The following is a 12,535-nucleotide window of genomic DNA, read 5'->3' on the forward strand; positions in this document are numbered from 1 at the left end:
CCCTGTATAGGTATTCAGACCCTTTGCTATGCGATTCCAAATCAAGGTCAGGTACATTCTGTTTCCATTGATCATCCTTGAGATGTTTCTACAACTTGATTGGAATCCACCTGTGGTAAACCCAATTTATTGGACATGATTTGGAAAGGCACACACCTGTTTATATAAGCTCCCACAGCTTACAGTGCATGTCAGAGCAAAAACAAGAGAGTGCATGTCAGAGCAAAAGCCATGATATTGAATAAATTCTCCGTAGAGCTCCGAGACAGGATTGTGTCGAAGCACAGATCTGGGGAAGGATACCAAAAACATTTCTGCAGCATTGAAGATCCCCAAGAACACAGTGGCCACCATCATTCTTAAATGGAAGAAGATTATTTCTCTCACCAAGACTCTTTCTAGAGCCGGCCGCCCGGCCAAACAGAGCAATCTGGAAAGGGAGGTGACCAAGAACCCGATGGTCACTCTGACAGAGCTCCGGAGTTCCTCTGTGGAGAACATTTCAGAAGGACAACCATCTCTGCAGCACTCCACCAATTAGGCCTTTATGGTAGTGTCCAGATTGAAGCCACTCCTCAGTAAAAGGCACATGTAGCCCGCTTGGAGTTTGCCAAAAGGCACCTAAAGACTCTCAGACCATGAGAAACAAGATTCTTTGTTCTGATGAAACCAAGACTGAAGCGTCACGTCTGGAGGAAGCCTTGCACCATCCCTACGGTGAAGCACGGTAGTGGCAACATCATGTTGTGGGCGTGTTCAGGACTGGGAGGGACTGGGAGACTAGTCGAGGGAAACAGAGCAAAGTACAGAGAGATCCTTGATGAACACCTGCTCCAGAGCACTCCGCCCCAGTCTGGGGTCCTAAGGTTCCCCTTCCAACAGGACAACGACCCTAAGCACAGAGCCAAGACAACGCAGGAGTGGCTTCGGAAATGGATTCTCAATGTCCTTGAGTGGCCCAGCCAGAGCCCAGACTTGAACACGATCAAACATCTCTGGAGAGACCTGAAAATAGCTATGCAGCGACACTCCCCATCCAACCTGACAGCGCAGAGAAGAATGGGAGAAACTCCCAAAATACAGGCGTGCCAAGCTTGGAGTGTCATACCCAAGAAGTCTCAAGACTTTAATTGCTGCCAAAGATGCTGCAACAAAGTACAGAGTACTTATGACAATGTGATACCAGAACCAGGAAGATCAGGAAGATGGCGGCGGGGAAATGCACCTAGCTAACATAGCTAACATAGCTAACATAGTTAACGTAGCTAACGTAGCTAACATAGCTAACATAGTTAACGTAGCTAACATGGCTCCGGTGGCAAAGAGAAGGATTCGGTCAATTCAAGAAAAACACAGAACGTTCCAAGAGAAATGGACATACCAGTATTTTTTGTACTGCATGATGGGAGTTGCTCAATTTGCCAGAAAGCAGTCAATTGTTTTAAACGAGCAAATTTAGAGTGACATTTCCAGTCACATCATGCCCACTTTGACAAAACATATCTGCCACAAAGCAACCACAGAAACCGCAAAATTGCACAACTCAAAGGACAGCTCAAAGAACAACAACAGATGATGGACAGATCTAGCACTGTTGCAGAGAAAACAACAGAGGCAACATATGAGATTGCTTGGATACTCCGAGAAACAAGAAGACCTTCACAGATGTGGAGATTGTCAAAGAATAGTTTTTGGCCTCAGCTGAAAGTGACCGATGTGCTGATTTCACAAACTAAGGGACTGCAACTCTGACTCGACCATAACAAGACACATCGAAGACATCGGCGAGGACATCGGTAAGCGACTGATTACTGACATATCCGTGGTGCCGTGTTTTAGAATTGCGTTTGACAAAAGCACTGATGTAAGTGACATTGCCCAATTATGTGTTTGGGTCCGCTTCCCTCAAAAATGTTTACTGCCCATGTTACATTTTTTGCTGATAATAATATTGACTGGTCAAATCTGGCATCTGTGTGCACTGACGGCACCCCAAACATGCGAAGTAAGGAGAAGGGATTCATAGGCCTGGTGAGAAAGAGAGAGGATTTCCCCAAATTTGTTACATTTCATTGTACAGTATCATTCATCAGGAAGCACTTGTGGCTAAACTCAAAGAATGTGATGCAGCAAGTCGTGCACATGGTGACCATTTATTATTGCGAGGGCACTGAGTTGCTGGAGGAATACTAGATAGAATACGGCGACTTGATATTTCACAACGAGGTGAGTTGGCTGTTTTGTGGCAGTTTGGAAAGATTTCTCTTTCTCCTCCCTCAAATTCATGTTACAAGCAAAGGGAGAGAGGAGCCAGAGCTGGATGATCCATAGTGGATATTAATTCTGGCTTTTTAACTGACATCACATGCTACCTGAACATGGTGAATCTCCAGCTCCAAGGAAAGATACAACTGGGCAAAATGCTGCGTGTGGTCACAGCATTTCAAAATTAAATCACCATACTGTTCATATTTCCCAAAACTCAGGGCAGTTACCACATCCAACCCAGCATACTGCAACATTTTTAGCTGTGATGCATTTGTGTGTGTTGGAAGAGTTGAAGAAGTTTGAGTCAAGATTCAAGGATATCATGGAATACAAGGAGTTTATCAACGTCAGTGAGAACCCCTTTCATGTTCTAGTGTCATCTTTGACCCCAGTCATCACAGCCCTCTGTCCTGACCATGCTGGAATAAAGAGTGAGATAGAGGAGCTGCAGGAAACTGACACATTGTAAGGTGAACTAAGATCAGGTGAACCCCTTTCTGGAGCCTTGTGTCAGACACAGAGTATCCACTTCTGAAGCAGTGCGTGCAAAAGGTGACAATTTTTGTCAACACTTGTTCATGTGAAGAAACGTTTTCAACAATGAATATTGTGAAACAAAAACAGAAACAGACTGACCAATGCACACCTGGATTGCCTCACAAGGATAGTACCAACGGACTATACATGTAGAATGAATTCAGTCAAGGAGCAGAAGGCACATTTTCGCTCATCGAACTACTGAGGTAACCCTTAATATGGGTCTTACACACATCGAATAGGAAACATAACATGTGTATATATATATTTGTGATGTGCTGTACATCAAATAAATTGCTCTATTGCTCTGAATTTTCTCTCAATTGATAATGTCAGAAGAAAAAGTACAAATGAAACATCTGTGTGGCACTCTGAATGATTGTCTCAACCCAAAGTGGCCCCCCTTACAAAAAAATAGTGAGTAACACTGCAGTAACCTTACAAAATGTGGAAAAATTCAAGGGGTCTGAATACTTTGCAAAGGCACTGCAGGTTAGGGCATTCTGAATGAGAGATTTTTTTTTCTCAAACAGCAGCAAAGGTTGGTATTTAATCTCACTAAGGCAAAAAAACACTTGCCTTTGTGAACTATACTCCCTCGTCTTTTCTTACTAGCACTAACTTTGTTGATAGCTACTTTATTAAGGGAAAAACGACTTACTATAATCACGTTTTCTTCAACAGTTTTCATGCGAGTACTGTATAAAAGAACATCTCGACAGCTACGGTATGATGGAAACAGTACGTTTCGGTACAATTTTACAAATGCTGACAGATCATTTGTTCGTTTGACATGGTGGGATCTTTTTGTGTCTGTAAGATTAATTATGCGAGAAATTGCGGTGGAAATGCCTTTATGCGTAAATATTGATATAATAACCATCATATTGAAGAAACTTGGAGTCACAGATTAAATAAGTTACGATGAAATTCACACGGTGGTGAAAGTGCATGGTGATGAGATTGATGCTACAGTTGAAGTCGGAAGTTTACATACACCTTAGCCAAATATATTTCAACTCAGTTTTTCACAATTCCTGACATTTAATCTAGTAAAAAATCCCTGTTTTAGGTCAGTTAGGATCACCACTTTATTTTAAGAATGTGAAATGTCAGAATAATAGTAGAGAATTATTTATTTCAGCTTTATTTATTTCATCATATTCCCAGTGGGTCAGAAGTTTACATACACTCAATTAGTATTTTGTAGCATTGCCTTTAAATTGTTTAACTTGGGTTAAACGTTTCGGGTAGCCTTCCACAAGCTTCCCACAATAAGTTGGGTGAATTTTGGCCCATTCCTACTGACAGAGCTAGAGTAATTGAGTCAGGTTTGTGGGCCTCCTTGTTCCCACATGCTTTTTCAGTTCTGCCCACACAGCTTCTATAGGATTGAGGTCAGGGCTTTGTGATGGCCACTCCAATACCTTGACTTTGTTGTCCTTAAGCCTTTTTGTCACAACTTAGGAAGTATGCCTGAGGTCATTGTCCATTGGCACCAGTCTCTCCTGCAACAAAGCACCCCCACAACATGATGCTGCCACCCCCGTGCTTCACGGTTGAGATGGTGTTCTTCGGCTTGCAAGCCTCCCTCTTTTTCCTCCAAACATAACGATGGTCATCATTAGTTTTGGAGCAGTGGCTTCTTCCTTGCTGAGCGGCCTTTCAGGTTATGTCAATATAGGACTCGTTTTACGGTGGATATAGATACTTTTGTACCTGTTTCCTCCAGCTTCTTCACAAGGTCCTTTGCTGTTGTTCTGGGATTGATTTACACTTTTCACACCAAGGTATGTTAATCTCTAGGAGACGGAATGCGTCTCCTTCCTGAGCGGTATTACGACTGCGTGGTCCCATGGTGTTTATACTTGCGTACTATTGTTTGTACAGATGAACGTGGTACCTTCAGGTGTTTGGAAATTGGTCCCAAGGATGAACCAGACAATTTTTTTTCTGAGGTCATAGCTGATTTCTTTTGACTTTCCCATGTCAAGCAAAGAGGCACGGAGTTTGAAGGTAGGCCTTGAAATACATCCCCAGGTACACCTCCAATTCACTCAAATGATGTCAATTAGCCTATCAGAAGCTTCTAAAGCCATGATATAATTTTCTGGAATTTATGAGGTGGTTGAAAAATTTGTTTTAATGACTCCAACCTAAGTTAATGTAAACTTCCGACTTCAACTGTACATTCAAATAAATATCAAGGGTCTTTTTCTGGTGACGTGATGATCGATGCTTGACTGCCATTTGACAAATACAAATATCGCTCTTATCAATAATAATTTCATAATGTAAGTAGCCTCCCCACACAGCCTTTTCCGCACTGTGTCTGTGAGCTGTTGGCTAGAGTGCATGTGCCAAGACCAGAGTCGGCACATTTGATATTTAACGCAACAGATTATTTATTTATTTTTGACAAAACTATTGGTAGAGTTGAAAATGCAATGGAAACATGTTGAACTTTAGATTTTTATTCAGTACATGAAAATGTAAGCGAAGTACATTTTGTGTGACCTACGTCATCACACACTGATTTTTATCTTCAACAAGTCAGCATGGTGGAAACACACCACTGTTGGGAAAATGTGAATATTTTCTTTATGCAGATTTTGAATATTCACATTAAAATCTGTTGCCAATTTGATGAAAACCTAGCATCTGACTTTGTTATGTGGTTTGCTCACATAGCTACCTTAATATGAATGCAACAACTGTGTCGCTCTGCTAAATTACTTAGAACATACATTTACATTTCATATATACGCTTCAATATTCAATTGTTTCATTGAGGGCGTCATATCTAGCATTCATCAGTGGCATGGTGTGCAAGTTATGTCATTTCAGTAAATAGGGATTTTTTTCACATTTTTGTATATCAAACAGGGAACACTGCCCTAGAGAATGGGATGCTTTGATCAGGGGTCCCATGTCAATGTCCTGTACGGAGCCTCTGATCACACATACATAGTCATCCATCCATAACCTAGAGACCTCCTCGATTACATTGAAGTAACATTCCAGCTGAAGGTGCCACTTCATGGACACATCAGTTCTTGAGGGAATTCAATTTTGCTAACTGTCACGTCACACTGTCTGTCTTTATGCGCAAAGGGAAGACATCACACAGCAGGCAGCAATGTGCCTCAATTAGAGCTAAATCTACAGGTGTTCTTGTTTCCTAACAAATGGTTTAAAATGGGGACAAGACGTTATTATCTGCTGCACAAAGAGAACAAAGCAGAGAAGAATAGGATCAAAGCGTTGAATCACAGAGGGGGTGAGAGGAGTGTTATGTGTCAAGACAAGTAGGGTCTTGTCTCCTGACTAGTTTATCAGGGCATAAGCCTGTAGTCTGTGTGCTGTCTACTGCAGCATTAGAAATGCAAAGAGCTGTAACACAAGACTATGAGCCTTGCACAGATTCACCGGGGTGAAAAGAGAGCACAATTACCCAATACAAACATTGTGTGTGCGCACTTAGACATTTTTGCAATGTCAATCAACAGACCTTGAAAGCGTAATATTCATAATGCACTAACTGTTGTACACCAATTTCACATTGATTGCAACGAGAATATGAAAACATGATGTATAGGTGTTTTATGTATTAATTTAAAAATCCAATATTTTTCAGAATATCCTTTTACAATGTACAGAACATCCTTGAATGTGGCAATGATGAACATACTCTAATTGAACTATAAAATCATTAATATTTATAATTTTATGGGTATTTCTGTCTATGTGGATTAGTAAGAATTCCTCTCTTAACATGCCTGCTTCTTCTCTCCCTTTCTGTCTCTCTATCCGTAGGTTCTAAGCTGTGTGATGGACGACTGGCGCACCTCCCACTCCTCCTGCTCCTCGTCCTCCAGGCCCTGCTGCTGCTCTGCTCTGGTGAACGCACCTGCCCCCACAGCTGCCGTTGTGAGGGGAAAATCGTCCATTGCGAGTCAGCTGGCTTCTCAGATGTCCCTGAGAACATCTCAGTGGGCTGCCAAGGCCTCTCTCTCCGCTACAATGACCTGCACACACTGCTCCCCTACCAGTTTGCCCACCTCAACCAAATCCTCTGGCTCTACCTGGACCACAACCAGATCTCTGCTCTAGATAGCCGGGCCTTCCAGGGGGTCCGCAGGCTTAAAGAGCTGATCCTCAGCTCCAACAAGATCTCTCAGCTCCACAATGCCACCTTCCACGGGGTGCCCAACCTCCGCAGCCTGGACCTGTCCTACAACAAGCTGCAGATGCTGCAGCCGGGGCAGTTCCACGGCCTGAGGAAGCTGCAGAACCTCCACCTCCGCTCAAACGGCCTCACCAACATCCCCATCCGGGCCTTCCTGGAATGTCGCAGCCTGGAGTTTCTGGACCTGGGCTACAACCGTCTCCGGGCCCTCACCAGGACCACTTTCCTGGGGCTGCAGAGGCTCATGGAGCTGCACCTGGAGCACAACCAGTTCTCCCGGATCAACTTCTTTCTGTTTCCACGTCTTGCTAACCTGCGGGGGCTCTATCTGCAGTGGAACCGCATCCGAGTAGTCAACCAGGGCCTGCCCTGGAGCTGGCACACGCTGCAGAAACTGGACTTGTCTGGCAACGAGATCCAGACCCTGGACCCAGCCGTATTCCACTGCCTGCCCAACCTACAGATCCTCAATCTGGAGTCCAACAAACTGTCCAACGTGTCCCAGGAGGCAGTGTCTGCCTGGATATCCCTGACCTCCATCAGCCTGGCGGGTAACGTGTGGGAATGTGGGACAGGCATCTGCCCACTGGTGGCTTGGCTGAGAAACTTTCGAGGCACTAAAGACACCACCATGATATGCAGCAGCCCAAAGCATCTCCAGGGAGAGAAGATCATGGAGGCTACAAGGAACAACGGAATTTGTGAGGAAACAGACTACTTCCAGACAGAAACTCCTTCCCCGACACCAGATTTCATTGAGACGACACCCGACCCAACCCCTGCTCCCACCAGCCCCCCTCCACCCCTGGCTCCACCTACCACCCTGGCCCCCCTACCCCCACCTAGGCCTCAGCCCCTTCCCCGCCCGACCTTCCCAAGCCGGGTAGGAATTAACCCCAGAGACTCCCCTCCCCAGGCTCCACCCTCCCTCCGCAGCCTGGTGGTGACTCAGCCCCCAGAGCTGGAGCTCATGTCCTTCCACAAGGTAGTGGTGGGCAGTGTGGCGCTCTTCTTCTCCATGTCGCTCATCCTGACCGTCATCTATGTGTCGTGGAGGCGCTACCCGAACGCTGCACGACTCCTGCAGCAGAGCTCCGTGGTGGGCCGCAAGCGACGGAAAAAGAGCCCTGAGCCAGAGCAGAACCTGAGCTCCCAGCTGCAGGAATATTACATGAGCTACAACCCGGCTGCCACCCCGGAGGGTTTGGAGGTGCTCGGCAACGGGACTGGGTCCTGCACCTGCATCTCTGGCTCCAGGGAATGCGAGGTATGACCCGTCACATCAGCCTTTAAAAACAAAACCCCAAAAGCAAAAACACAAAGGCTCAAGAAAGAGAGGTAAATCCTTTATCAGGCATACACTGTTAAACCCCCATGCAGCTTTTGTAATTGTATTTTTAAACCGTCACTGTATGTCTAATACATCACTGTGTGTGTTTATTTAATGAAAATAACTTCAAAATATTTTTTTATTATTTATTTCCCTTTGTCCTTTCAAATGCTCAGTCTGATTGTGTGGGCGTTAGGAAACAAATGTGAAGATATTTACATGCACAGCCCTGATTGGCTGATGGTCTAGAGCCCACCCCCTTACCCAGATGAACAGTCATTGGTCTATTATAATCAGATTGCAATGTGATACCACGTGGGCCAAAAGTTCCATCCCACCTGAACAGGCTGAAATTGCAGGCGTTGTTTTCAAACCGCTCTAACACGAAAACTGCATTTTCACAATATCAAAGTGTTATTTTGACCACATAGTGCAAAAAAAGTAATATATAATGGGGTAAGCACCCTTGAATCTTGGTTCATAATACAGTCGACTTAGAACCTTGACGGTTTCCAATTATTTCTGCGGTTTTGATTCATAAATCGAACCAGACACTGGAAACGTACATTTTTTATTTAGAACCAGGAGGCAATGGCAACCTAGCTCGGGTTCAGGGAGCTGCATTATTACACTGCCACGTGTCATGTTCGGCTCTCTGGCTTTAATGCACTTTGTTTAGTTTTTGGTTTGTATAGTTTATTTACCAATCAGCTTATTTTCGTACAGCGTTGTGCTTCAGTAGCATTTTGAGGTACAATATTTAATCATGCACATGATGAAAAGCAAAAACATTTTGCATGGCTCCAGTGACACATCCTGTTTACACTGTTCCTGCTTTAAGGTCTCACATAAGTCATTGATACGGCATCATGGCTTGGCTCCTTGGATGGTTAGATATACTGTAGATTAGTCACAACATCATGTTTGTTATGTTTACTACACTCATAATGTGTGTGTTTAATCTATAGAGGTATTTCTTTAAAGGCCGAAATTAAAGACAATGCAGGAATTATTTTAGGGCCACTAGCTAGTTTACAGTACATAACCCCGTCTTGACCTAACTGAGAAGTGAAGCTCTCCAACTCATAAGATTCCAAAAAACAAACTCTATTCAAGTCTATTCAAGCCAAGTCACAACATGGATTAATGAGGTATTGATCAGCATTAGTAGGATCCCCCATAATAGAGCGACTGGACCTGCCCTGGCTGCCTGTCTTCTAATGTGGCAGAAAAAGGAGAGGTGGGGATCAACATGCTCCCAGTCTCCATGGCTGGATGCCTATTACTGGTGGCTTATTTAATGGACCAATCTGCAGTTGCTACATCAAATGATGGACTTCTACATTAATGATATGTACCCATTGATTCTTGAAGATTATAACTTATAGATGCCTCAAGAGCTTAGTTCAACTGTCGTACTCCATCGGAACCTAAAATATCAGCTTGTTTTAGTCCAATGTTTGTAAACAAAGTAAATGTAAATAAATACTGAAAAGCCTTGAGCCATGGTTAAAACTATAGTGTAGATATCATGAATGGTCAATCCTTGCATCTATGATTTTGAGAGTGGTTATATTTCTCCAGGCTCGTCCCTGAGCTTTTTACCTAAACAGGGCCGGGGACTATTCGAACTGCTGATTGCCGCTTTAACTGCCTCGGTGGTCCTATACGAGCCACATGGGGGCGGAATTGCAATCTACTGTAGAGATAGCCTGCACAGTTCTGTCATACTATCCAGGTCTATGCCCAAACAGTTTCTACTTCTAAAGATCTTCTACTTTTTTCTATGAGCTTCTACTTTTAAAGATCCAACTCTCCAGAAATAAGTCCCTCACTGTTGCTGCTTGTTATAGACCCCCCCCTCAGCTCCCAGCTGTGCCCTGGTCACCATATGTGAATTGATTGCCCCCATCTATCGTAAGAGTTCGTACTGTTAGGTGACCTAAATTGGGATATACTTAACACCCCGGCCGTCCTACAATCTAAGCTAGATGCCCTCAATCTCACACAAATTATCAAGGAACCTACCTGGTACAACACCAAATCTGTAAACATGGGCACTCTCATTGATATCATCCTGACCAACGATATCAATGAGAATGCCCATGTTTACGGATTTGGTGTTGTACCAGGTAGGTTCCTTGATCATTTGTGTGAGATTGAGGGCATCTAGCTTAGATTGTAGGACGCCCTCTAAATACACTTCTGCTGTTTTCAACCAGGATCTCAGCGATCACTGCCTCATTGCCTGCGTCCGTTATGGGTCCGTGGTCAAACGACCACCTCTCATCACAGTTAAACGCTCCCTAAAACACTTCTGCGAGCAGGCCTTTCTAATCGACCTGGCCCAGGTATCCTGGAAGGATATTGACCTCATCCCGTCAGTAGAGGATGCCTGGTTGTTCTTTAAAAGTGCCTTCCTCACCATCTTAAATAAGCATGCCCCTTTCAAAATGTTTTAACTAAGAACAGATATAGCCCTTGGTTCACTCCAGACTTGACTGCCCTTGTCCAGCACAAAAACACCCTGTGGCCTACTGCACTAGCATCGAATAGTCCCCACAATATGCAACTTTTCAGGGAAGTCAGGAACCAATACACACAGTCAATTAGGAAAGCAAAGGCTAGCGTTTTCAAACAGAAATTTGCATCCTGCAGCACTAATTCCAAAAAGTTTTGGGACACTGTAAAGTCCATGGAGAATAAGAGTACCTCCTCCCAGCTAACCACTGCACTGAGACTAGGAAACACTGTCACCACTGATAAATCCACGATAATCGAGAATTTCAATAAGCATTTCTCTATGGCTGGCCATGCTTTCCACCTGGCTACCCCAACCCCGGCCAACAGCTCTGCACCCCCCCACAGCAACTGGCCCAAGCCCCCACCCGCTTCACCTTCACCCAAATCCAGACAGCTGATGATCTGATAGAGCTGCAAAATCTGGATCCCTACAAATCAGCTGGGCCAGACAATCTGGACCCTCTCTTCATAAAATTATCCGTCGCCATTTTTGCAACCCCTATTACTAGTCTGTTCAACCTCTCTTTCGTATCGTCTGAGATTCCTAAAGATTGGAAAGCGGCCTCGGTCATCCCCCTCTCATTTTAAAGATAAACTTGTGTCTGATTTCAAAAAGGCTTTACTGCGAAAGCGCACCACGCGATAATGTTAGTTCAGCACCTAGTCACAGAAAACCATACAGCCATTTTTCAGCCAAGGAGAGGGCTCACGTTGTCAGAAATAGCGATTAAATTAATCACTAACCTTTGATGATCTTCATCAGATGGCACTCATAGGACTTCATGTTACACAATACATGTATGTTTTGTTCGATAAAGTTCATATTTATATCCAAAGATCTCAGTTTACATTGGCGCGTTATGTTCAGAAATGCATTGTCTCAAACAAACATCCGGTGAAAGTGCAGAGAGCCACATCAAATTACAGAAATACTCATCATAAAACACTGATAAACGATACAAGTGTTAAACATACGGATAATGATAAACTTCTCCTTAATGCAACCGCTGTATGAGATTTCAAAAAGGCTTTACGGCGAAAGCACATTTTGCGATTATGTTAGGTCAGCACCTAGCCACAGAAACCCATACAGCCATTTTCCAGCCAAGGAGAGTGTCAAAAAAGTTAGAAATAGCATTAAAAGGAATCACTTACCTTTGATGATCTTCATCTGGTGGCACTCCCAGGTCTCCATATTAGACAATAAATGTCCGATAATGTCCCTCTGTATGACCAAAAACCTTATTTTTGTTTGCGTGTTTTGTCCAGTAATCCGAATGCTGAAGTCCAGATGAAAAGTGTTTAAAAAGTACAATAAAAGTTAGTACAAACATGCCAAACGATGTTTAAAATCAATCCTCCGGGTGTGTTTGTCATAAATAATCAATAATATTTCAACCAGACAAAAGCTTCGTCAATAGGAAAGGAGAAAAAAGACAGGCGTGTTCCCGATCAGGCGCATGGCTGATGTCTGGAAATTTCCACTGGCCTCTGATTGAAAGTGCTGTATCTCCCTCATTTTTTCAGAGTAAAAGCCTGAAACAATGCTTAAAGAATGGCCACATGTAGAGGAAGCAACAGAGCTCACAAACAGGGTCCTAAGTCTTTGTATGTTGGATAGGCTTTCAATGGAAAAACAGCCTTTCAAAATAATAGTACTTCTTGGTTGAATTTTCCTCAGGTTTTCA

The 12,535-nt window shown here is 43.7% G+C and overlaps 1 protein-coding gene across 2 annotated transcripts in view; it reads left to right on the plus strand.

Annotated features, from left to right (window-relative positions):
* LOC112219372 (leucine-rich repeat transmembrane neuronal protein 4-like) overlaps positions 1-12,535 on the plus strand; it is a 70,225-nt gene that overhangs the window by 27,242 nt on the left and 30,448 nt on the right. The window contains exon 2 of one of the 2 annotated variants that reach the window (XR_002948748.2): positions 6,622-8,332. Coding sequence is in view for 1 of the 2 variants with exons in the window: in XM_024380559.1 (XP_024236327.1) it covers positions 6,622-8,261 (1,640 nt within the window). In the remaining variant the exon portion in view is untranslated. The remainder of the gene's footprint in view (positions 1-6,621; positions 8,333-12,535) is intronic. The other variant, XM_024380559.1, reaches the window with a different exon arrangement.

The sequence above is a fragment of the Oncorhynchus tshawytscha genome, linkage group LG20, assembly GCF_018296145.1.
Source record: "Oncorhynchus tshawytscha isolate Ot180627B linkage group LG20, Otsh_v2.0, whole genome shotgun sequence".
NCBI classification, from domain to species: domain Eukaryota; kingdom Metazoa; phylum Chordata; class Actinopteri; order Salmoniformes; family Salmonidae; genus Oncorhynchus; species Oncorhynchus tshawytscha.